At 39.1% G+C, this 24,821-nt stretch overlaps 1 protein-coding gene across 2 annotated transcripts; it reads left to right on the plus strand.

The window, feature by feature from the left end:
* Positions 1–286: 286 nt before the first annotated feature.
* On the plus strand, positions 287–20,878 carry LOC124867372 (AN1-type zinc finger protein 3-like). 2 transcript variants are annotated; one of them, XM_047363785.1, is made up of 6 exons: positions 287–654; positions 7,491–7,531; positions 9,679–9,867; positions 11,760–11,825; positions 13,011–13,073; positions 19,123–20,878. In XM_047363785.1, the coding sequence occupies exons 1-6, from the start codon at positions 572–574 to the stop codon at positions 19,275–19,277; spliced, it is 597 nt and encodes a 198-aa protein (XP_047219741.1). In that variant the 5' UTR covers positions 287–571; the 3' UTR covers positions 19,278–20,878. The 2 variants fall into 2 exon arrangements, with proteins under 2 accessions (XP_047219741.1, XP_047219740.1); XM_047363784.1 differs by having other exon boundaries at positions 290–654; positions 13,011–13,220.
* The last annotated feature ends 3,943 nt before the right edge of the window (positions 20,879–24,821 follow it).

Here is a 24,821-nt window from a genome sequence, read left to right on the forward strand (position 1 = left end):
TGGACTGGGGAGCTGTCCAGGGTGTACCCTGCCTTTCGCCCATAGACTGCTGGAGATAGGCATCAGCTTCCCCGCGACCCACTATGGAATAAGCGGTAGAAAATGACTGACTGACTGACATTTGCCAGGCAGGACCAACTTAGTTTCTTCGAAAAACTTAAAATCTCTAAATGAATTATAAAAGAGTTTACACAGAATTTTATACTTTAAATTACTTCCAACGTTTTAATGAAACTCTTTAGCACACAAAAATGAGCCAAAGTTATGCTCCCCGCTCCTCCCCTCTCTTCCAGTGGTTTGCTCCTCCTCACTCCAGCTGATCGGCCCAGCTTCCCCGGTGGCTCTGCCCGTCGTTGGCTTTGACAGGCCCCGACCTCCACTAAAACTGGATTAATTCCTCGTGATAACCGGCCGCTCGTGTCGGCAGAGTTATTCATTTTAGGCCGAAACTTTGAGAATTAATTCGACTCGAGTAGAGACTTTTAAAGGCCCGGCTAGTTGAACGCAAATAGGCCTTCACTCCATCCACGGATTCACCTGCTACGCGGAGAGCTTGTCACGGAAGACCGATATGGGGGACACCGGGAGCGAGGGTAGCAAGGGTCCGAACAACGTCAAAGTTTTACCCCCGCGCTGCCCGTGTGGATTCTGGGGGTAAGCCAGCAAATCTTCTCAAACTTATTTCTTTAATAATATGCTTGTCGCTCCCAACAGTTAGCAAAGTCGACTGCTAGCATTAGCAACCTTAACAGAGATGAGCTGCCTTTCTTGTCATTACCCCATCCTCATTGTTTTGTAGTATTAGGTTCTAGCTAACACCAGCTGGCCTTAGAAACCTTAGGCTGTGAAGGCAGACAATATTGTAGGCGTGCAACTAGTCCTACAGGTAATGTGGCAGGTGGGACAGTGTTAATACACTGGGAACTAGTTAACACACCGCGTTCATACAGCAAACGGTAGGTTAGAGATAAGCTACTGAACGGCTGTCAAGCAGACCCTAAGTAAAAACCCAGCAGTGTTCCATGAATTTCACTAAAACACATTTTCCGTATAAGAACATTAGTTATAGCGAGTTCTTCATGAATACATGTCGTTGTCCCAAATACAGTACCATCAGAATTTCCGCACTATTTATACTCTTTACATTTTTCTTCAGAATCTGTTTTGTTACAGACTTATTGTATAAAAGATTTGAGTAGTCTGTCAAAAAGATGATCAAAAGATGTGCAGATTTTTGTTAAGTGCTTGTTAATCTGGTGTTTCAATCTGTTGCGGGTAATTTTTTTTTTAAATCCTTTTTTGCGGATCCTCTCAACACTTTCAGGTTGGGACAGGGAGTATGAGTAAACTGCCATTTTTAGATTTTTCCGGAGATGTTTGTATTTAGATGTAGACTTTGGCTGAGCCACTCACAGACATTCATAGACTGTTCCTAAAGTCATCCCTTTATCTTACTGTGGTGTTGGAAGATGAATTGTTGCCCTGGTCTGAGTCCCAGAGCAACCTGGAGTAGTTTTTCTTGAAAAATCTTTTCCTGCTGCCATCCTATTCTGCGTTAGTATACAGCTCAAAAAAATAAAGGGAACACTCAAATAACACATCCTAGATCTGAATGAATGAAATATTCTCATTGAATACTTTGTTCTGTACAAAGTTGAATGTGCTGATAACAAAATCACACAAAAATCATCAATGGAAATCAAATGTATTAACCAATGGAGGCCTGGATTTGGAGTCACACACATAATTAAAGTGGAAAAACACACTACAGGCTGATCCAACTTTGATGTAATGTCATTAAAACAAGTCAAAATGAGGCTCAGTATTGTGTGTGGCCTCCACGTGCCTATATGACCTCACTACAACGCCTTGGCATGCTCCTGATGAGATGGCGGATGGTCTCCTGAGGGATCTCCTCCCAGACCTGGACTAAAGCATCCTCCTCCATGTCTCCTGGTGTACTGGCCTGTCTCCTGGTAGCGCCTCCAGGCTCTGGACACTATGCTGACAGACACAGCAAACCTTCTTTCCACAGCTGGCATTGATGTGCCATCCTGGATGAGCTGCACTACCTGAGCCACTTGTGTGGGTTGTAGAGTCCGTCTCATGCTACCACGAGTGTGAAAGCACCACCAACATTCAAAAGTGACCAAAACATCAGCCAGAAAGCAGAGGTACTGAGAAGTGGTCTGTGGTCCCCACCTGCAGAACCACTCCTTTATTGAGTGAGTCTTGCTAATCGCCAAAGATTTCCCCCTGTTGTCTTTTCCATTTGCACAACATCATGTGAAATTGATTGTCAATCAGTGTTGCTTCCTAAGTGGACAGTTTGATTTCACAGAAGTTTGATTTACTTGGAGTTATATTGTGTTGTTTAAGTGTTCCCTTTATTTTTTTTGAGCAGTGTATATTGATACATAGAAAATGCCAAGTAGAGGCTGACATTTTTTCGGGAAAAATGAAAAAAAAATAAAAAAAAATGAACGGGAGCAGACGGGAGCGGGAGCTAACCAATAGGAGGCAAAACAAACTAGGATCAATTGTCTTTGGAAATGTAAAACTGAGACTTTGTTATAAACTTGAAGAAAAAAAAACTTGGATGGTTCCGCCATTGTGTAGTTTTTTTCCCAAGAAGCCTATACTATAATGCGAGTCAAACGAACTACACGACCCACAAGCCAACAGTGCTTCTGATCGATGTTTTCCACCTGCGTTCAAAACGCAGCAAAGGAGGGAGCAAACAGGTAGAGTACTGGACATGGTAAAATTGGATTTGCAACTTAAAGTCAGAAGTTAGTACTTATCTATTAAACTCATAGAGCTGATAGGATAGTCGCAAATATTACTGAACTTCAGGAGAGTTGAATGTAGCGGCGTTAACACGCATTCTGCCGCTTGTAAAACGTGTTTAGTCGTAATCAAGTACACCAGTGGTTCCGGACTAGTGGTCTCAAAAGGCACACTTGTAAGGCAAATTCTGGATTGAATCAGCCCTGCATCTCTTCATTCGTCAAACGAAAAGTACCATCACGTGTCAAGTCTAATCTGACCAACAAAATTGCTCGCATGTGCACTAAAGATTTAAGAGCCTTTGCCACAGTAGAGGGGAAAGGCTTCATAAAGGGAAGATGTTAAATAAATACATTGTGAAATGGAAAAAAAATGTAATGTACCATTAAATGTACAATTTATTTAATACATCATTAAATAATTAAGCGTGCCACTAATTACATCACGTCGTCTTTAAAATTATACTTAATTATTCAGTGGCACATTTAAAGGCATAATAGTCAATTTCATGATATAATGGTACATTTATTGTTTCTAATGTTATATTAAATAAATAAATGGTACTTTTAATTTAATGGCACATTTAATGTTACATTTCTTTCATGTTACATTTACTTCACTTATGAGACATTCACAACCTTTATTTATTTAATTATGATTTTATTGTATTAAATTTGTCCAGTTCGACCCTCCATTCTTGATGCTTGTATAGGAGGTCATGTTAGAATTTGAATCAGGTGTTCTGGAGCAGACACACATCTAAAACATGCAGGGAAGGGGTCCCTGAGGACCAGGGCTGTGAACCATTGAGGTACAGTTTCTAAATTGTGAAGGTAATGCCTTTTTGCACTTTTGTTCTCTTGCTAGGTGCATTTTTCTTTCGTTTCAGCAACTTGAAACATAAAAGTAATGTCATTGTTCAAAGGAAACAATCATTTAATAAATGAGTAAAATACAACTATGTACATTTTGTTTATTCAGCTATGATAGGCATGGTCTGTTTCTTTGTTTGATATTTTTATTATTTCTTCATTATTATTCTTTTTTACTTTAACTGGCCTTTACTACAGCTAAAAACAGGGACCTAACTGGTCCTTTGGAGAAATTGCCAAAAGACTAAATGAAGAAAACAAAAAAGGGAGTGGCACAGGAGTGGGAGTTGTTCTAAATGGGAGTGGGAGTCAATTTACCAGGAGTGGGATGGGACAGGATTTTTTTTTTTTTATGCTGGCCTGGGATTGGAATGGGATAAGACATTTTTCTGTGGAAGCGGGATGGGACAGGAGAGAAAATACACTCCCGTGTCACCCTCTAATGCCAACTTTCAAAGAGTTTTCTTCGCTAAGTAACACGATACAAGTAAAAGCTGACATGATGAGAACTAATTTCTCTCATTTGTGAGGGGTGTACCATTCTATTATTGTTTTCACATTCCTTTTAGTCAGACCACATCTGTTGCAGGTATTTTTACATACTTTCTTCTAACTGGAATCCATTTTCCCTATATCAGAAGCAGAAAGATGTGAGCGAGTATGTCTGTAAGTGAAGAAATGGTTCTCATTAAGCAGACGAAAGAGTTTGGTGGTCAGAATCACAGTTTTACAGACACAGCCAATGAGAAGAGGTACTTTAGAGATTATGAAGGCAAAGCTGAACGTGCAGTTTTTCTTGCTGAATATGATACTATAGATTTAGGTTCTTAAGGCTGAAGTCACTATTTGTGAAACGTAAGATACCTATGTGACAGAAGGGTTATTGGGCAATAAACGAGGAATTGAACTGATTTCTGGTAATACCTTTGCTGTCTGCTTTTATTGCTGACCATGTAAAACAGATGTATCTTATTGTAGACTACTGTTTAAAAATAGGGAACTCTTTACTCAGTTGTGCCTTTGTTAAACTTTGGCTTCTACATTAGTGCCACTTTGTCAAACTCTTTCAAGGGCAGACAATAGTGTAGGTGGGTCTCATTCAAGGGCCCCATGCATGGCTATATCTGGTTATCTCAGAATAAAATCATAACTGGATTCAGCTTAACAAAAGAAATATCAAATTATTAATTTTAGTTACGCTACAGTGCTGATTAGAAATGTGCAAACCCATTTTAAAAGAGTTGTGGTAGTATTGGGATTTTTAATTGGATCTGAATAATTAATTTGTTAATTCAATGGTTAATTTTGGGAGCTGTAAAGATTTTATAAAACACATCTTTAACATGAGTAACTACCAAAATGAAGTTTACTTTTTATTTTTCTGCCTGCCTCATTGTAATAATGATGGAGTTAGGCTATTAGCTTATCTGTTTAGTAGAACCAAGTTTAAATACAGGACACATAAGAAGCCCAGAGACAATTGTCAGTTCAAACATTTTTATTAAAATACTGGCTGACGCTGTCCCAGACACTTTTTATTAACCCTCAGGTATTGTTATGGACACTTTTGTCCATTTGTTTAAAATGATTCTGTTTATCAAACCATTATTTTGCTGTCAGTGCACACAGTGCTGTTTTTTTGTTATTAAATGTAAATGTAAAGTGTCAACTTTTACTTTTTGTGAATAGAACACTGGACAAAACTACTACTATGTGGCTGTGTGTTTTGTATCTGCTGATTTTTTTAATAGAGAGAATTTAGGATTTTCTTCAAGTAATCTTACATTAAGCTTTTGGATGGGTGGTGAACAAAAGGTGCCGTGTTCTATGCTAACGCTGCTTTGTCTCTGGATTCTCATTAGAAAGAGAGTAAACTACAGGAATGGCATTACTGAAAATGTTGCTGGTTTAAAGCTGTCACTTTAAAACTAGGGTATGCCTGGACCATGGTATACCAGCCTAATTATTTACAACCTCTGGTAATGATAATATAATTAATTTTAAAATTTCTCAATGAAAACTTTATACTCTGCTGATGACAGAAAGCAAATAAAGCAGAAAGCAAATGTTCCACAGTATAATGTACAGAAAACGGTACACAATAAAGGCTCTATTCTAGCATTTCATTTTCCTATTTATCTTGAATCATTTTATGTGGGAACTGCAAAAAAGAATAATTTTACAGAGGAAATTTTGCACAGTAGTGTGTTATTTATGATCTCACCTTCCCATGTGACATAAATTTAGCTTAGTTACTGTATGCGATAGATCATCACTCTGTAAATAATTCAGCCACCCACACGGGTGACAAAATGTCTCTAGATTTGTCTTTTAGAAGATTTTTGTTAGATCTTTTATTTTCGATTGTCAGTAACATGTCATGGAATGAGATTTCCTCAGACATGTATTAACATTTGTAACCCATTCTGTGTCACTCAAACTGGAGATGACAGTCTTTTCCTAATTAGGTATTCTCATTAGCACTGGGCCATTGGTGAAACACAGGTTCTATGCACTCTGTTCAGACTTTGTTCAGGCTAACGGCTATAGAGTATGCTTCTGCATATTTCACATCCTTACTCATTCCATTCATTCTTAATGATGCTGTGGTTTGATTGCCTCTCATTTGCAGGGTTAATAGAAGGATGGGACCCATGTTCTCTCTGCATGCATGAGATTGGGTGCCCGTCCTAATTCCTTATTTCCTTTTTTCCTGTATCAAACCCAAGACTATACACACTGGCAAAATGCCAGCCACCATTCTGGTTGACTGCAGGTGACCCTACTTTTAGAAATGAGGACAAAGGTGTGCAACGAAGCACCCGAAATAAATAGAATGTGACTGATAGCAGCGACCGTCACACTTTTTGCACAGACAGTAAGGACGACGGCCAGAGAGGAAATGAGAGTAGCCTTCTCAGGAGGAAGCTAGAGCTATCTGTTGTGAAAGAGCTGCACTACTGAAACCCTCAAGGCTTCACTGGTCAGCTCTGTAACAATAGCTATTTAATTTAAAAGATCTGTTTTGGTTTTAAGAAAGGAGAAGCATGTGTAGAAAACTATAAGAAATACACAAAAGACAATACAAAACTAGCATGCTTTTGTTAATGAACAGGCCAAGGTACTTGAGGTTTTTCATTAACAGTTGTTACGAAAGCTGCAATCAAACTGGTCAAGTGGTTGTCATGTCATCTGTCTACTTTGCCAAAACAGTGTCTGGGTGCTTTTTGGTTTTATTTTTGAACAGTGCATCCGGCCAGGATTCACAGTGCTTTACTTTTTCCACATTTAGTTATGCTACAGCCTTACTTCCTAATGACATCAAATTAATCACTTTCCTCAAAGTTCTATACACAATACCCCATTATGACCTTGTGAAAGAACGTTAAGATCGTTGCAAATCTATTACAAATAGGATGCACATTCGTGCTTGATTAAGATTTTGATTACTTTTTCAATTTTATTATGTTTTATTATTATTTTTACATCTACTGATCTTATTTGGCCTTTTCATTATTATCTATTCTTTTTTATTCGCATAATTTTAATGAGCTGCGGCACATTTTAACTCCCCCTGGGCTTGAAGAGGCTGTCTGTTGCAGCAAAGCAAAGCAACAGTTTAATTATTTTGTCCTGTAATCTTCCATAAAGTCAAATCCTAGATCAGATTTTGTTGTTTATTTTTCCTTGTCAACTATTGAAGACTTGGGTTGTGGCTCTTGACTTTAAGTGCCTCGCCAGTAGGAAGCACTTAAATTTGCTGGCATTCTATTTTAATAAATTCTTACTCAACGCACTGGATTAACAGTGTCCTCTATTTCCCCCTAGGTCGAGCAAAACTAAGAATCTCTGCTCAAAATGTTTTGCAGGTAAGTTATTCTATCATGTACATACACTTACCAGCCACTTAATTAGGTACACCTGTCCAACTGCTCGTTAACGCAAATTTCTAATCAGCCAACCACATGGCAGCAACTCAATGCATTTAGGCATGTAGACATCATGGTCAAGATGATCTGCTGCAGTTCAAACCGAGCATCAGAATGGGGAAGAAAGGTGATTTAAGTGACTTTGAACGTGGCATGGTTGTTGGTGCCAGACAGGCTGGTCTGAGTATTTCAGAAACTGCTGATCTACTGGAATTTTCACGCACTACCATCTCTAGGGTTTACAGAGAATGGTCCGAAACAGAGAAAATATCCAGTGAGCGGCAGTTCTGTGGGCGCAAATGCCTTGCTGATGCCAGAGGTCAGAGGAGAATGGCCAGACTGGTTCAAGCGGATAGAAGGCAACAGTAACTCAAGAAACCACTCATTACAACCAAGGCATGCAGAAGAGTATCTCTGAACGCACAACACGTTGAACCTTGAGGCGGATGGGCTACAGCAGCAGAAGACCACACCGGGTGCCACTCCTCCTTTATGACCACAGTGTATCCATCTTCTGATGGTTACTTTCTGCAGGATAACGCCCCATGTCGTAAAGCACGAATCATCTCAGACTGGTTTCTTGAACATGACAATGAGTTCACTGGACTCAAATGGCCTCCACAGTCACCAGATCTCAATCCAATAGAGCACCTTTGGGATGTGGTGGAACGGGAGATTCGCATCATGGATGTGCAGCCGAAAAATCTGCTGCATCTGTGTGATGCTATCATGTCAATATGGACCAAACTCTCTGAGGAATGTTTTCGGTACCTTGTTGAATCTATGCCACGAAGGATTAAGGCAGTTCTGAAGGCAAAAAGGGGATCCAACCTGTTACTAGCAAGGTGTACCTAATAAAGTGGCCGGGGAGTGTATGTGTTTGATATATCCTACCTCTTACTGTATTACATAAGGAGTACACTAACTTGAGTTAATGGTTCTCTTCTGCAACTAAATAAATCTGTGATTTTCGAAGGTGGTTAGCAGTTTCTATTGAACAGTATTCTTAAGGGATCTTCTAAAATATATTTGTTACAACTATACACAGAAAATCAAGCTGATTGAACAATATCATATTAACAATGCCAGTAAAATATATTTTTGCAGTTTTCATAGAAACTGCTATATAAGTGTGTATTGTGAGCCAGATAATGTGCACAAAGAACTAAGATCTTTATGTGTTTGTTCGTAAGCGTAGGACACATAGTTTACTACTGAACAAATCTATTCATACTATGTATTAGCATTATCACACTATATCTAGGTAGAAAGTGTCTGCCAAAAGTGCATTTCTGCAGTATGTTTGTTGAATAAAATGTGAATATAAGGTTTCTGATAAAGCTGGGATTCACGAAAATAGATTGACTCAAATGTCTGACTGCAGTGAGGCAGTTACTATTTCCAGTCCCCTTTTTTATATCAGTAATAGCAGATGTTTATTATTGTTTAAGAAATTAAAGTGTAAACGTTTTCTTCTTGTCAAATCTGAATAAATTAAATGTGTGAGTGACTGCTACATAAAGGTCTCAAAACACACACAAAAAACATTGTCTAATATAAATCCAGTTGCATGCATTTAACTTAGTCAAAGTCCCTCAGGTGAAGCCATGTCATTCAAACACAGTTCAGTTGCAATTAAATTCAATTTTAGTGCAATTTTGTGTATTTGAAAATGCCTGTATGATTTTAATTTAATGCAATTTACACTCAATCTTACAAAAATAAAATTTCTTAAGATAGAAATTCAAGGACAAACAACAGAAAATACTGCTGTTTTTCCCATTACAAAAAAATGGTTATTATTGTGTATTAGTCCAACAGAAAATTTATATTTGTGCATCTCAGGGTTAGATATCTCCAAAACCTTTTAGCATCATCTCACTCAGGTTATAATCACACTTTTCACATGCCAGGTTGTCTTGGCTGTGTTCAAACCTGCTCTTCATCCAAAGATGCACCACTGTGCCTCGTCATATTTGAAACATTCCCCTATTAACTTTCAGCTATTTCCAAAACATGAAAGTTCTTTTGCAGTATGTAGATTGAAGCAGAGGAAAACACATTTCACTCTGCCAATTTTTTCTTAGACACTGAGAAGAAACAGCCAAACGATGATTGTGCCCCAAAGACCTCTTCAAGCACCAGCAGCAGTCAAACGGACATGTTCTGTACTGAAACAAACAACAGCATTAGTCAGACCCTGATGTCAAGATCCAACACTTCAGAAGAACCTTTGCCAGGAGAGGCTGAAGTGGCATCTGTTCATATTCAGAATGGTAGGACCACAGGTTTTGATCTTCATGTTTCCTATAATGTGCTACAACAAATGCTATTTATTAGAGTTGGTGAATTGTAATGGTTTATCCCAGACAATAGGATGAGATTGGACAAATGTCAAAAAGATGTTTATATTTCATTTTGAGCTGAATTGTGAAAAGGCTCAGCCTTACCATAGATTGAAAATGACATTTTTCATTGCCAACTGCAGAAAAACATTTCTTATAGTTTGCATGCTTGTTTGTTTTGTTTGAAATGAACCAAAACCTTTTGCAGGAAAACTCAATAATATTGTGAATATACAGGAGCCAATCAGGACCTGTGAAATCTGATGCCAAAGTAGCACCTCTTTGCTCAGAGAGGCACATCGTCCCATTCCTGTTAGATTTGTACTCAAAAAAGACGAGTTTAGTAGCATTCTGTAAATACCACGGGTGCTCCTGTTGACTCGACTATGCTGTTTGTACGCTTTAGCATGCGCCAGTTTAACAATGATCAGTTAAAATAATAAAGTCTCTAAACATATAGACAACACCAAAAACAAATTTCTCTGTGAAACACCTTGAAAACGCTCATCTCTTCTTGCATAATAACCACAATTACAACAAATGATACAACATACCCCTCTGGGTTGCCAAGACGTGTCTGCTCAGTCAGCTTAGTCTTCTCCCACACCCCACTGAGTGCAGATAACAGCATTAACATCATCTTAATTGCTCCTGGTCTGTCACCAATACAATCCTTGCGAACCATTATGCTGCAATATGCTGAGGAATACAGCCCAGCTGCGTACAGCTGGGCTGTATTCCTCTTACTACTCTGCCCTCTAGCTGGCAACCTTATGCACTTATTTAGCTACTTTTTTAACTGCTTAACTAGTGTCAAAATTGGTTTCAAAAATACACAAAATGTTGAAAGGTGGAGGTGTACATTGGTGAGATCAGGCATTCAAGTGGAGATAAAGGATCCAAAGTGAGTTTTAATACACAATTATTAATTTTATTGAACACAGTCTGTATCTTAGTTTTCAGTTGATTGCTTTGGACTGTCGGCAGAAACGAGTTCTATTTGTCCTTATAAAAGACACCGAAAGAATGATGGTAAAGGATGTTTTCTCAGAGGCAAAAGTCCGAACAGGACACCTACAGTTGCCCTGGCATCCGTCATAACTATACAGTGACAAGTTTATTTGTGGAGGTCTGTTCGGAACAAGAGAAAAAATTGATGTGCGGAGCTTTTAAAAAAAAAAGAAATTCTGACACCTTTTTCCCACCAGTATCTGGCCAAAATAGCACATGTATATAGTCCAGTAAAATGTTAAAATGTGCCCATCTAATCCAATATTTTAGCTTTCACAACTGAAATAACACATTGTGGATCATACAACACAATATTTTGTAGAGATCTTTTAGAAACTCCTTTTAACCATCTGTCGGTTGGCTTCAATATGCACACAGGAGGCTGTAGCATATTGTGTTAGCTATCAATCATAGTTGTTGTGGAAAAACAAAACAAAAACTTCACAGCTTAATAATGGATTCTACACTGAACAGTCACAAGCTTTTTAGGTAGGACTGTGTGGAATGGCAAAATGTCAGCTTATATTTAAGGGGGTTCATGATTTGAAACTCGGAAGGTTTTCAGTGTAACCTAGTAATGTACTGATCTGTCTCTTGGTTTCAGATTATTCTGTATGATGTTGGAAAACATGTATTTTCATCTGTCTGGAAATTAATGACCTTGACAGAATACATTTTTTAAATGACCTGTTATTAGAAAGCAAAATTGAGTCTAAAGAGGAAAGAAACAATGTCCTCCCATTCTTTTTTTTAATTTGTTGCCCTTTCTCATTCTTGCTCCTTTTTTGCTTGTGTTTGTTTCTGTTTTTCAGGACTATCCAACACAGATGCTGTCTTGGCTTCACTTTCCACTCCCACAAAACGTTCATATGAATCTGGTATGTTTTGTCTGTTATATCTTTTTTACCACATGCTTCTTATTTCCACTTACTCAGCTAATTTTTCAGAGCCCAGTAGGAGGAAGGGCATTTGATACATCCAAAAGGGATTTGTTTTATTCCTGAGAGTTTTTATTTTTGTTCAAACAAATGTATGTATTCAGTTAAATTGTGCATGACGTAAGTAAGTTACTGAGAAACAACGTGACATGATCTAAGACAGCTGTGAAGTAGTCTTTCCCTGCGGTGTGTGAATATGCTGATCTCCTGTCTAAAGCTACAGTCATGTGAGTGTTAGGGTTAAACACAGATTCACATGTAGCATCACTTCTGGTCTGTATTTTAAAACCTGAATCCATTTTTTTTGCTTGTACTGTTTTTGCACTCTTTTGCGCAAATTATTGTATGTAATCCAGATTAAAGCTGCTTTCAGTAACAGAATTGCCTCAGTTTCAATTGAAATTGAAATTAGATGTAAAATAGTTTAGGCTATAAAGATTGCCAACAGGAACATACAAGGATAGCAAAACTCAGGCGGAAAGGAAGCCCTTTTTTCACAGCTTGAAACTGCAGATGTACAGACACACACACTCGCATATATAGGGGATCGATGAGACAGGCTAGTGGGATGGGGAGGGGGGATGTCTGACTGCACTGCATGGCCTAGTTCTCAGAGATTTATTGAGTGCTGATCTGAATTTTGGCAGGGCCGGAGAAAAAGTCTGCTGGATTGATGAGAAAAGCTGAGTTGAAATTCTAGCCAACCAGCGGAAGCTTGCTACAGGCTTCTACTGTCCCTCATGTCGGGCATGTAATCTAAAACAGGAGACCTATTAATCTTGCTTTCTCTCTCCGTCTTTTAGTGACACTAAACCAGCCTTGCCTTCTCCCAGTAGTAAAAAGTTGTTAAATCATCTTTAAACCATTTTAGATGATTAAATAACCTTCAAATATGGTTATAACAGAAATCAAATCTATTCTTACTTGGTGTAATGTCATTAAGTGGTGTTTTTTAATCTTGTTTTCTTCAACCTTAAACATTTGCTAAAAAAAGAGATGCAAAATCGAAATGTATGGTAATTTTGACCAAGAATTCCTGGAAATGCAGTTAATCATACATTTTTGCGAGTATTTTTTATCTTTATCTTATTTCCTTTATATGTGCAAATTTTCCTGTGTCTCAAGCCTCAGAGTCAGAAAGTGACTCTTCACCAGAGAAGCGAGCAAGGGTGGCTGAGGTCCCAGAGGGTGAGGAGTGTTCATCGTCGTCATCATCATTGTCATCTTCGCCATTTTCTTCTCGTAGCGGCTCTAAACAGCGGAGCCGCAAACGTTGCCATCGCTGCCAAACTAAACTGGAGCTAGTACAACAAGAACTGGGCTCCTGTCGCTGTGGTATGATGACACTATTAGCATTATGACCCATAAAACTACAGTTGTGTTCAAAATAATAGCAGTCCAACTAGACTAACCAGATCAATCGCTTTTTTTGGTAGAAGTTTTCCCCAGATGGGAAATAATTTAGTAGAAGGTGTGGTAGAGTCATAGAAAACCAGTAGAACCAACATTCATTATATGCATGCTCCTGAGTCTGTGTTATTGAATAATTGATTGAAAGAGATGTGTTCAAAATAATAACAGTGTGGAGTTCAATTACTGAGTTTATTCATTCTGTGAAGAAACGTGTCTATCCGGTGGCCCTTATTTAAGGATGACCCCAGCACATGCTGTACATACATTTCTCTCTGAAAACCTGACAAAAATGGGTCAGTCCAGGCATTGTTCAGAAGAATCGCGTACTTTGATTACCGTATTTTCCGCACTATAAGGCGCACTTACAAACCATTAATTTTCTCAAAAAATGACAGTGCGCCTTGTAATCCGGAGCGCCTTATATATAGATCAATTGGTTAATTGGTTGATCCATACTGGTTGTACACGGCGCTCTGTCAAAATGTTTCAGTATGACTGGTAAACTACAAAGCCGCACCGCTTGCAGCATTACGGCTACCGTAGTCAGGGGTGTTAACCTTTCCTGTTTCTGTCCCCTGACCGTAGTCTGATGACACAGGGGAGACGTTTTCTCCAGGGCCGAAGTTACTAGTTTCCTCGGGGTTAACTCCCTCACTCATACGTTGCTGAGTTGAGCATGAAGAAACAGCATCAAAACACTGAGTTGTTGACGAGATTCGGGGTTCTTTTTAATGACTTTGCAGCACGTAAAAACACAGGGCTTACAGACTCGTACACCGCTGCTCCGGTCGCCGTCTCTACCCACCCCACACACACAATAATACCGACGTCACTCCTTCACTCTTGATTCTCAGCTACGGCAGCACACAGCGCCACCTCTGTCCGGAGGAGTAATGTCAACATCTTCCATACACACACACGAAACATACACCCCACACACTGAGCTTCTAATCACATATAGTTCAGGCAATTCCTGCAACAGGGGCGTCGCCGAAGTAATAGCGGTAAACACCTGTACTGTGCTTACTCCTAGTCCAACACCACTTGTGTGTATAACGACCCCAAAATTGCACCTTTCAAGAGACACGCTTACGATGCTGAGTTCAAACTCAAGGCTGTCAGCTACGCAGTCGAACATGGGAATAGAGCAGCAGCGAGAGAATTCAACAGTTAACGCTACTATATTGTGAATGTACTAACGTTTGATTTAGTGCATCAAACTGTTTCTTTTACGTGTTTACTGAATCAGGGAAAAGTTCCCTTTCACGTTTTAACTAACGTTTGATTTCAACTTCATAGACTCCAATGCATTCCTAACGTGCGGTTGGCTCTATTCAATAGAATTCTATGTAGAGGAGACCTTACCATGAGAGTGAATGGAGTTATCAGAACGCTGGTTTGTAGTGTATTAATAAAGTTTGACTGACTGACTTATCTGACTGTTTTGTTGACATTCTCTTTAGCACAGCTCCATCTAGTGGATGCATAACGCAACCCCAGTGAAACGTTTGACTGCAGTAGCTTCTATTCTATGCGCCTTATAATCCGGTGCGCCTTATAGTGCGGAAAATACGGTAATATTGGAGAGGGGAAAATTTATAAAGAAGTGCACAAAATATTTGGCTGTTTGGCTAAAGTGATCTCCAATGCTTTAAAATGAGAAGCAAAACCAGAGAGACGTGGAAGAAAATGGAAGACTAACTTCCAAATGGGTCGATGAATAGACAGAATGTCAAAGACTTAGCCAGGGTGACCAAAAAGGGTCTGAAGTTAACGGTGAGTACTGTGACATTGGAAGACGCCTGTGTGAAGCTAAGCTTCAAGAGGCCCCCGTGTAGTCCCAGTGCTGAAGAAGATACAATTTTCCAAAAAACACGTCAACTGGTCTAAAGAGAAATTGAGAAACATTTTGGGTCCAGGGACCGCAGACCGTTTGTCAGACCACCCTCAAACACTGAATTATTCATTGAATACAGTGAGTCATGGTGGTTCAAGCATCATGATATGGGGAGGTTTCTCTTACTATTGTGTCGGGCCTATTTATTACATAAAAGGGATCATGGAGCAGTTTGCCTAAATCAGAATACTTGGAAGCGGTCATGTTGCTTTATGACAAAGAGGAAATGGTCTTGAAATGGGTGTTTCACCAAAACGACCCCAAACACATCAGTTAGCAAGCAGCATCCTGGTTCCAGACCCATAAAATCAAAGTTCTGGAGTTGCTAGCCCAAATCCCGGACCTTAAGTCGATTGATAACTTCTGGGTTGACATCAGAAATGCTGTTCGAGAGGAATTGTAGAATGTTGTCAAATTAGATGTGCAGCAGTTCTCAGAAACAAATAAATATTACTTTAGTGATTCGGACAGATGATGGATCCTAAAGAGTTTATACAGGAAATATTTGAGTGTGTGGCAAAGAATGCAGACATGCATTTGGTTAAACAGCCCAATGATCATTAGTCAACTTTTTCTGTAACGTGATTAAAAGGTCGATACATTTATTTTCTTGGATATATTTAGAATATAATATGCATTGTTCCCAGTTCATGGAAATAAAAACTATTCTTAGGATTTTGAGCTTTACTCACATTTTTAAACATAATGCTACTATATTGAACACAACTGTACATTCATGCTTGGACAGAATGATTTACACGTTTATCAAGTATACATATAGCACAGTACACACATGATCAGTCTGAATGTGTAATTTTCTACCTTTACCTTTCCACCAAGGAATTTCTGTGTATTTGTCAGGATTGCAATTTATTTAGAATCAAGGCAGAGATGAATCAATACTTAAACTGAAGGAGAAAGATTACTGAGAGCTGATCAGGAGTTGTAAGGACCTAAATTTACTATTCAAAACAACATATTTTATCCTATGTAAATTTGCTATTTTAAGCTGATGGAACCTTCATATTGTGTATATAAGAAAAACAAAACTCACTCTTGTATGAGTTGCACTTAGTAGATGGATACAATGTAGCATATGATGCATACAAAACACATTTAATGCTGCCAAAGTTAAAAAGGGAGATTTGTCAACTTTCTGATACAGTCACACAATCCTTATTGATTGATTCTGAAGTTCTGTCTGGAAACAAATTTCCTCTTAAACATGCTCTTCCAGGAGAGGAGTTGTCACTGATCAACCAATCAGAAGTGGACGTAGGGTAAAATTGGACAATAATAAATAGAATTCTCCCGATTAAGACTATTTTCACTTGTAACCATTTAAAACAGGTAATTATTCCACTGACTAAATGACAGTCACATTCGCAATTGGACACGTTAACAATCAGCATTGAAATTTGCAGTTAATCAAGTTCTTTTAAAGCTTTCTGGATATCTAAATTGGGTAAAAAATAAACATCAAGATTATACATTATATTATGAACTAGATTTCTTTTTAGCATCCATGGTTTTATATATATGTGTTTGAAATGTTGGGATGCTACACACCTTGATTAGAAGTTTGCTTGGACTTTACCTAAAGTCCAGGGAAACAATTAGGAGTAATCTGGAAACAGAGAGCTCATTTAGGTGAAAGGTCAAATAAAAGGTGCACATGTTCACTACGGCAGTGAAGAACTTTTGTAGCGAGTATTATCTGTCCTAAAGATTGAAAAATGGATTTACATGATCTTGTTCAAAGGTTTAGTTACGGATTAGAAAATCTGCAGATAAGGAATGTAGCTTTTGCCCTGCCGTTTGTTTTCGTGCTTTTGTTGGTCTGTGGGGACCATTGCAGGAAGCTTGAATGTTTCTCATTGCAAATAAAACATAAGCCAATTACCACTACCCCTAATGCAGTTTAAGCCAATACTTGGCTTCCTAATCAACTTGTTCGCATACAAATTGGAGTACTTAAAAAGTCAAAGCTCTTTGCTATTTAAAGACCAATCTCCTTATACCAGAGTAATAATATCTAAATTGGAAATTGACTTCTCCCTCTCTTATTTTACACCCGACATTTTTTAATGCACCTTCTGTCAAATCCTAATAGTCTAATGCTTACTATGACAACATGGCTTTTACAAACCAAAAGGGGAAATGGGTGGCAATTATAGTAATTTCGATTGTTGCAGTCATTTCAGCCTATTTTGTTAATGGTCCTGGCAGAATGTGCTTGCCGTGTGTAAGCCGAAAAGAGCCGAAAATAAGTTGGAAAGAATGAATGCATTTCAGATTGTAAATGGGGAGAACATCATTCTCCAGCAGCGAAAGTGATTCAGTGTTGTTTCACACGGTAGGCATCGGCTCGGTTCGCCTTGCCCCTAATATTGATCTTTCAAAGTATTTGTATGACACAAGGGAAAGGGGCTCTGGTACTAAATTGCTAATTAACTCAATCGTTTTGACATTAGGGTGTAAAAAAAAAAAAAAACAGGACAAAATTATTCTGGATCAAGTTGCTCCCAGAACATCTCGCAATTACAAAAGTACCAGGTCCGCAAGCAGTTACTTCAGTAAATTAGTTAAAGAAAAGCAGTTAAACAAAACAGAAATCACACCTGTTTTAGTTCATGTGGACATAAATAATTACCTGATCAGTTCTGCATATTTAAAGAAGATTAAGTGCAAACCGGTACATCTCAGTAATTTAGAAAATTAGTGAGAAGTGTTTTCTATTTTGGATTTCAATTCAAACAATGAAACCTGTATATCATAGAGATTCAGCACATACAGGGAGATTTATTTCCAGCCTTTGTTTCAGTTTGATGTGAAAACCTATTGTAACCTAACAATATCATTTTTATTTCAGAAATGTTATGTTATTGACATGTTATACAGAAACCTTTATCATAAGAGATTTTAGTTAGTAAAACCCTCCACAAGGAAGTTGGCAGTTTACTAGCTGCTGTTTCCAAACTTATTTGTAGAAAGTGCAGTGGAAGGACAAAGTGTGGTAGAAACAAAGGCAGTAGCAATTAAAATAAATGACCTTTTATTGATATTCTTATTTACCGAAGGGCTGCTGTAATTACCATTTGACCAAAAAATGGTACTTAAGTCACACTGGGTTTGGTTAGGGTTTTGTCAAAGTGTTGTTTCATCTTGCATTTAAGGGTGGTCAAGGGTGGTCAAGGGTGATGCGCACAATTCTTTTATTAATTTGGCTTTTTTTCATTATTACTTTTAAGCTATGTATTTATGAAAAACCAAAATTTATTTAAGTATAATCTTCGAAAACCTGACACATGTTGACATATCTCATCAAAATACATTAACCATAAGAATTGTTCTATTACTTCATTTATTATAAGCTCAGTAATATTTTAGAAAAGACTGAATGAACCATTAGAGTTTAAAATGTCATGAGAGTTTTGTGGTCATTTTTGCATGACTGGTATCTGATTGGACGAAAATTGTGTCCCATTGTTGCCCAACTGTCTGCCTGGTATTTTCTTCCTTTGTGCAGTCTTCATACGAGTTTTAACTGCATTGCAACCAGATGTCAAATTAGGAATTTACTCTCCATTTATTGAATGGCAGCAGTGCGATAGTGTGCATTAATGACATAATTAATGACTAAGCAAGCCAACAATAATTTCTGGTCCATTTGAGCTTACCGATTGGTAGGATTTATTGCTAAAGTGGAGTCAGTGAGAGAAAGAGAGAGAGAAGGGATTGTTCTCTGCTGAATAAAGTCAGAATAGGAAACACCAAGTAGAATGCATATTATTTGTTCATGTTAAGTGTAATAAAATGTAAAACTGTCTGCTTACATGAAGGAAGTAGCTGTTTGTTTGATTTTGAATTTATCAAATAAAATTTCCTTCCGTCTCTCGCACCTTCCACCCCTCCCTCGCTGCCCAGGCTTCATCTTCTGCATGCTCCATCGTCTTCCTGAGCAACACGATTGTCTCTTTGACCACCAGGGACGCGGGCGTCAGGAGGCTGTGCTCAAGATGGTCAAGCTCGACCGTAAAGTGGGCCGCTCGTGCCAGCGCATTGGGGAGGAATGTTCGTGAGAAGCCATTTTCCCCAGAGGAGCCTTGGCTTTCAGACGGTGTCTCAACGCTAACAGGGATATGATTTTTCTCTTCTTCTTTAATTCTTCAGGGTTTTCCACTAGTTTATTTATTTTTATTATTATTATTTTGGTTTTGAATACAAACCTCCATTTGGTCTATTTTAAAATCGGCTTTTGCTAAATTCTACCCTTACTTTCAACCTATTTGCATCCTGCTCCTCTTGGTCTGATCATATCCCGTTTGCTTAAGATGCCTATTGGAAACAAAACAGATCTAATAGCCTGAACATTTTAGAGAAAGGAAATTCTATTTTCTTTTTGTGGAGCTCTTGACTACAAATCTATGAATGGTGTGAAAACATACAAAGGGATGTCAAGATGATACACAGCCCATATATTTGTGTTGGAAACCAGACTGTACTCTTTACCTCAGAAAAAAGAATGATCAGGAGGAGAAAAAGGAGAAAGAATTGGTCGTCCTTCTTGCACACTTTGGCTTTGGCGCTGTTTCTTGACTCTGCTCTTTACCTCAGAATCCAGACCAGAGCTTCTTTGTACCCTGCGCCAAGTATGGACTTTGTGAGGCTATCTAGTTATCCGGCCTCGGTTCATGTCACGTCTAACCCACACTGACCATCCAGCTCTTATAACCATAAACCGTTCAGAAAGACAAACCGCTAATAATCCCCCTCCTCAGGATACTCGAAGCTCACCCTGCCCTCACCCTCCCATTAGCTTGCTTCCTTTTTCTCTGCTCTACAGAACACCCATTTATTCATTTGATTCCAGATTGTTTAAAATTGAAGGTGCTTCTGCCACAGTGGACTAAAAAAAAAGTGTCTGGACACTTAATGGTCCATAATCAGGACCTGCAGACTGTGCCGGATGCAAACACATGGGGACAGCAAACTCCTTGTTCTTGGATTATGTAGGCTAGACTTCAGCATTGGAAAGGGGCTTTGGATTTATTTTTTTTTATTCAATCCGCTTATCCTCTCCTTATCTTTCACATGTAGGCATTTCTTCTTCAAATCCCTGTTCTTTAATCAAGTATGAGGCTTTTGTGTGCTTGCTGTATACAAAATTGAAAAAGACTTGTTTTAAGGACACAAGAGACAGTGTGCTAATGAAAAATGCCTGGACCTGGAAGGTTTGCACCTTTACATCCCGAAGACTTTCGATGGAGGACTGAAGCTACGTTAAGCAACGGAGGGGTTCCTGTTTTGGACTGAACTGTTTATTCAGGTCTTATACCTCATGTTTTAGCCCTTAACTGCTGGTTAGCTTCCATGTCGGCATTAAAGCAAGATATCATTGACTTTCTCTCCTTTTAACCAATATAATAATAATCCTCAATAGAATATTTGATTTTCATTTAGCAGGATGATTACATGCAACTTTCTCCCATTTTCCACACCTTTTGTCATTTAGTTGTTTTTCCTCTTTCCTCCACTTTGGTTTGCCGTAACTGAGGGAACAGAACTGTGGTGAGCAAGTTGTGTGAAATACAAATTGGCTGTAGTTGCCTTTGAAATCTTTTCTTGTGGAAAGACTGTGGAGAGAATAATAAGAAAATAAAATAAATTTGTGTATCTTAAAGAAAAACTCTTTTGCTTCTTGGACTTAAGCATTCAGTTGTGATGTGTTTAAAAATGAGAGAATGAATGTTAAAGATTTTTATATATATATATATAAATATATATATATATATTTATATTTATATATATAAAAAATTTAATTTGTTTCCTTTGCGTTACTTTTCTGCTTCCACATTCCTGTTACTTATTAAAAATAATAAACTGGGTTAGACTGAAAATGGTAATCTCTGGTATATATGCTCCCAAAAACTGTGTGTGGTCACACTGAACATGAAATGCTTGCTATAACATGTATTTTAAGCAAATGTAAGATGAGTCTGGTTGAGTCTTCCTGCAGTATGCCGGCTCCCTTGAGTGTTCTAATATTCTGCTAGTTTTTATAGAGATATAAACGTCTGTTTACTGCTCACAGAGGGCTGCTATAAAGCTACTCTAATTCACTTACCATCTTTGCTGGGGTGTGTGCTTATGTGTGGAAATCCATGCACGCTAACGGACACTTAACTAAAGTTGCTTATGTGCCATGAGCCTCTGAGGTGGGCTGCACTAATTCACATTATGGAAAAGGAAGTTTTGCAGTATTCAAAAGACATCCGTTGGTCAGTTGCCAGTCAGGAGTGTAATCAAGCAAGGTTACAGCTGGTTATTATTGGGAAGATTTTTTTTTGCTGTCGAGGTTGTTGTAACATCTAACAATTCAGCTGGATAGGTGACCAATTGAATATGGGTCATATTTGAATTTCCGCCAAATAAAGAGGACCTTAAATAGGCGAATTCAAACCAATGTGAACAAAAACACTTGGTATAGCAAAGATATTTAGGTTGGGTAACAAAAAATTTGACAAAATGCAGATCCTGTGTTTTGAAAAATTATGCACAGGTGCAGATCAGTAAATTAGAATTAATCAAATAAAAAGTACATTTATTAATGATAATCAACTACGCTCATAGATGCATTACACATTTATATATCCCACAGATGTTGATTTTTTATAATTTTGTTGATAAATGGTTCACAGCTAATGAAAAGACAAAATTTTGCCTAATTTCTGCTGTTTTAATACAGAAATCTGTTGAACAGTAGATGCACTCAATATGTGGTTGGGCCTTTTTATAATAAATAATTCATTCATGCAGTGTGGCATGGAGGCGATCAGCAGACCCAGGTGGCTTTAAAAGTAGCCTTCAGGTTATCTGTGTAGACGCTTAATAGTAAGCTCATGTGTGTTAAGGTAAAATCACACTTGAAATGTACAATATCATCTGTAGGTCATCCATTTGGTCTGATTTTGATCCACATAAGCAGCTGTCAGAAACTGTTATGTCAAATGTTTTAAGGGGCTGGGTTTTTAAACGTGGTTCAAATGTTGATTTGATGTATTTGAGGAAAAAAGGCTTTTCAAACCAACCTGGCTCTATGAAAGAGTAGAGGCTCCTTAAACCGAACACCTGATTGTCTCACCCTTGCCCTCGGTTATATATATATATATATATATATATATATATTTACACACACACATACAGATATATATATAGAGAGAGAGAGACTGCTCAAAAAAATAAAGGGAACACTCAAATAACACATCCTAGATCTGAATGAATGTAATATTCTCATTGAATACTTTGTTCTGTACAAAGTTGAATGTGCTGACAACAAAATCACACAGAAATCATCAATGGAAATCAAATTTATTAGCCAATGGAGGCCTGGATTTGGAGTCACACAAAATTAAAGTGGAAAAACACACTACTGGCTGATCCAACTTTGATGTAACGTCCTTAAAACAAGTCAAAATGAGGCTCAGTATTGTGTGTGGCCTCCACGTGTCTGTATGACCTCCCTACAATGCCTGGACATGCTCCTGATGAGACGGTGGATGGTCTCCTGAGGGATCTCCTCCCAGACCTGGATTAAAGCATCCGCCAACTCCTGGACAGTCTGTGGTGCAACGTGACGTTGGTGGATGGAGCGAGACATGATGTCCCAGATGTGCTCAATCAGATTCAGGTCTGGGGAACGGGCGGGCCAGTCCATAGCTTCAATGTCTCCATCTTGCAGGAACTGCTGACACACTCCAGCCGCATGAGGTCCAGCATTGTCCTGCATTAGGAGGAACCCAGGGCCAACTGCACCAGCATATGGTCTCACAAGTGGTCTGAGGATCTCATCTCGGTACCTAATGGCAGTCAGGCTACCTCTGGCGAGCACATGGAGGGCCATGCGGGCCTCCAAAGAAATGCCACCCCACACCATTACTGACCCACTGCCAAACCGGTCATGCTGAAGGATGTTGCAGGCAGCAGATTGCTCTCCACGGAGTCTCCAGACTCTGTCACATCTGTCTAATGTGCTCAGTGTGAACCTGCTTTCATCTGTGAAGACCACAGGGCGCCAGTGGCAATCCTGGTGTTCTCTGGCAAATGCCAAGCATCCTTCACGGTGTTGGGCTGTGAGTGCATTTGTGGACATCGGGCCCTCATACCATCCTCATGGAGTCGGTTTCTAATCGTTTGTGCAGACACATGCACATTTGTGGCCTGCTGGAGGTCATTTTGCAAGGCTCTGGCAGTGCTCCTCCTGTTCCTCCTTGCACAAAGGCGGAGGTAGCGGTCCTGCTGCTGGGTTGTTGCCCTCCTACGGCCTCCTCCATGTCTCCTGGTGTACTGGCCTGTCTCCTGGTAGCGCCTCCAGGCTCTGGACACTACGCTGACAGACACAGCAAACCTTCTTTCCACAGCTCGCATTGATGTGCCATCCTGGATGAGCTGCACTACCTGAGCCACTTGTGTGGGTTGTAGAGTCTGTCTCATGCTACCATGAGTGTGAAAGCACCACCAACATTCAAAAGTGACCAAAATATCAGCCAGAAAGCATAGGTACTGAGAAGTGGTCTGTGGTCCCCACCTGCAGAACCACTCCTTTATTGAGTGTGTCTTGCTAATCGCCAAAGATTTCCCCCTGTTGTCTATTCCATTTGCACAACAGCATGTGAAATTGATTGTCAATCAGTGTTGCTTCCTAAGTGGACAGTTTGATTTCACAGAAGTTTGATTTACTTGGAGTTATATTGTGTTGTTTAAGTGTTACCTTTATTTTTTTTGAGCAGTGTACAGGTCCTTCTCAAAATATTAGCATATTGTGATAAAGTTCATTATTTTCCATAATATCATGATGAAAATTTAACATTCATATATTTTAGATTCATTGCACACTAACTGAAATATTTCAGGTCTTTTATTGTCTTAATACGGATGATTTTGGCATACAGCTCATGAAAACCCAAAATTCCTATCTCACAAAATTAGCATATCATTAAAAGGGTCTCTAAACGAGCTATGAACCTAATCATCTGAATCAACGAGTTAACTCTAAACACCTGCAAAAGATTCCTGAGGCCTTTAAAACTCCCAGCCTGGTTCATCACTCAAAATCCCAATCATGGGTAAGACTGCCGACCTGACTGCTGTCCAGAAGGCCACTATTGACACCCTCAAGCAAGAGGGTAAGACACAGAAAGAAATTTCTGAACGAATAGGCTGTTCCCAGAGTGCTGTATCAAGGCACCTCAGTGGGAAGTCTGTGGGAAGGAAAAAGTGTGGCAGAAAACGCTGCACAACGAGAAGAGGTGACCGGACCCTGAGGAAGATTGTGGAGAAGGGCCGATTCCAGACCTTGGGGGACCTGCGGAAGCAGTGGACTGAGTCTGGAGTAGAAACATCCAGAGCCACCGTGCACAGGCGTGTGCAGGAAATGGGCTACAGGTGCCTCATTCCCCAGGTCAAGCCACTTTTGAACCAGAAACAGCGGCAGAAGCGCCTGACCTGGGCTACAGAGAAGCAGCACTGGACTGTTGCTCAGTGGTCCAAAGTACTTTTTTCGGATGAAAGCAAATTCAGCATGTCATTCGGAAATCAAGGTGCCAGAGTCTGGAGGAAGACTGGGG

This window comes from Girardinichthys multiradiatus, chromosome 4, assembly GCF_021462225.1.
Source record: "Girardinichthys multiradiatus isolate DD_20200921_A chromosome 4, DD_fGirMul_XY1, whole genome shotgun sequence".
Classification (NCBI taxonomy): domain Eukaryota; kingdom Metazoa; phylum Chordata; class Actinopteri; order Cyprinodontiformes; family Goodeidae; genus Girardinichthys; species Girardinichthys multiradiatus.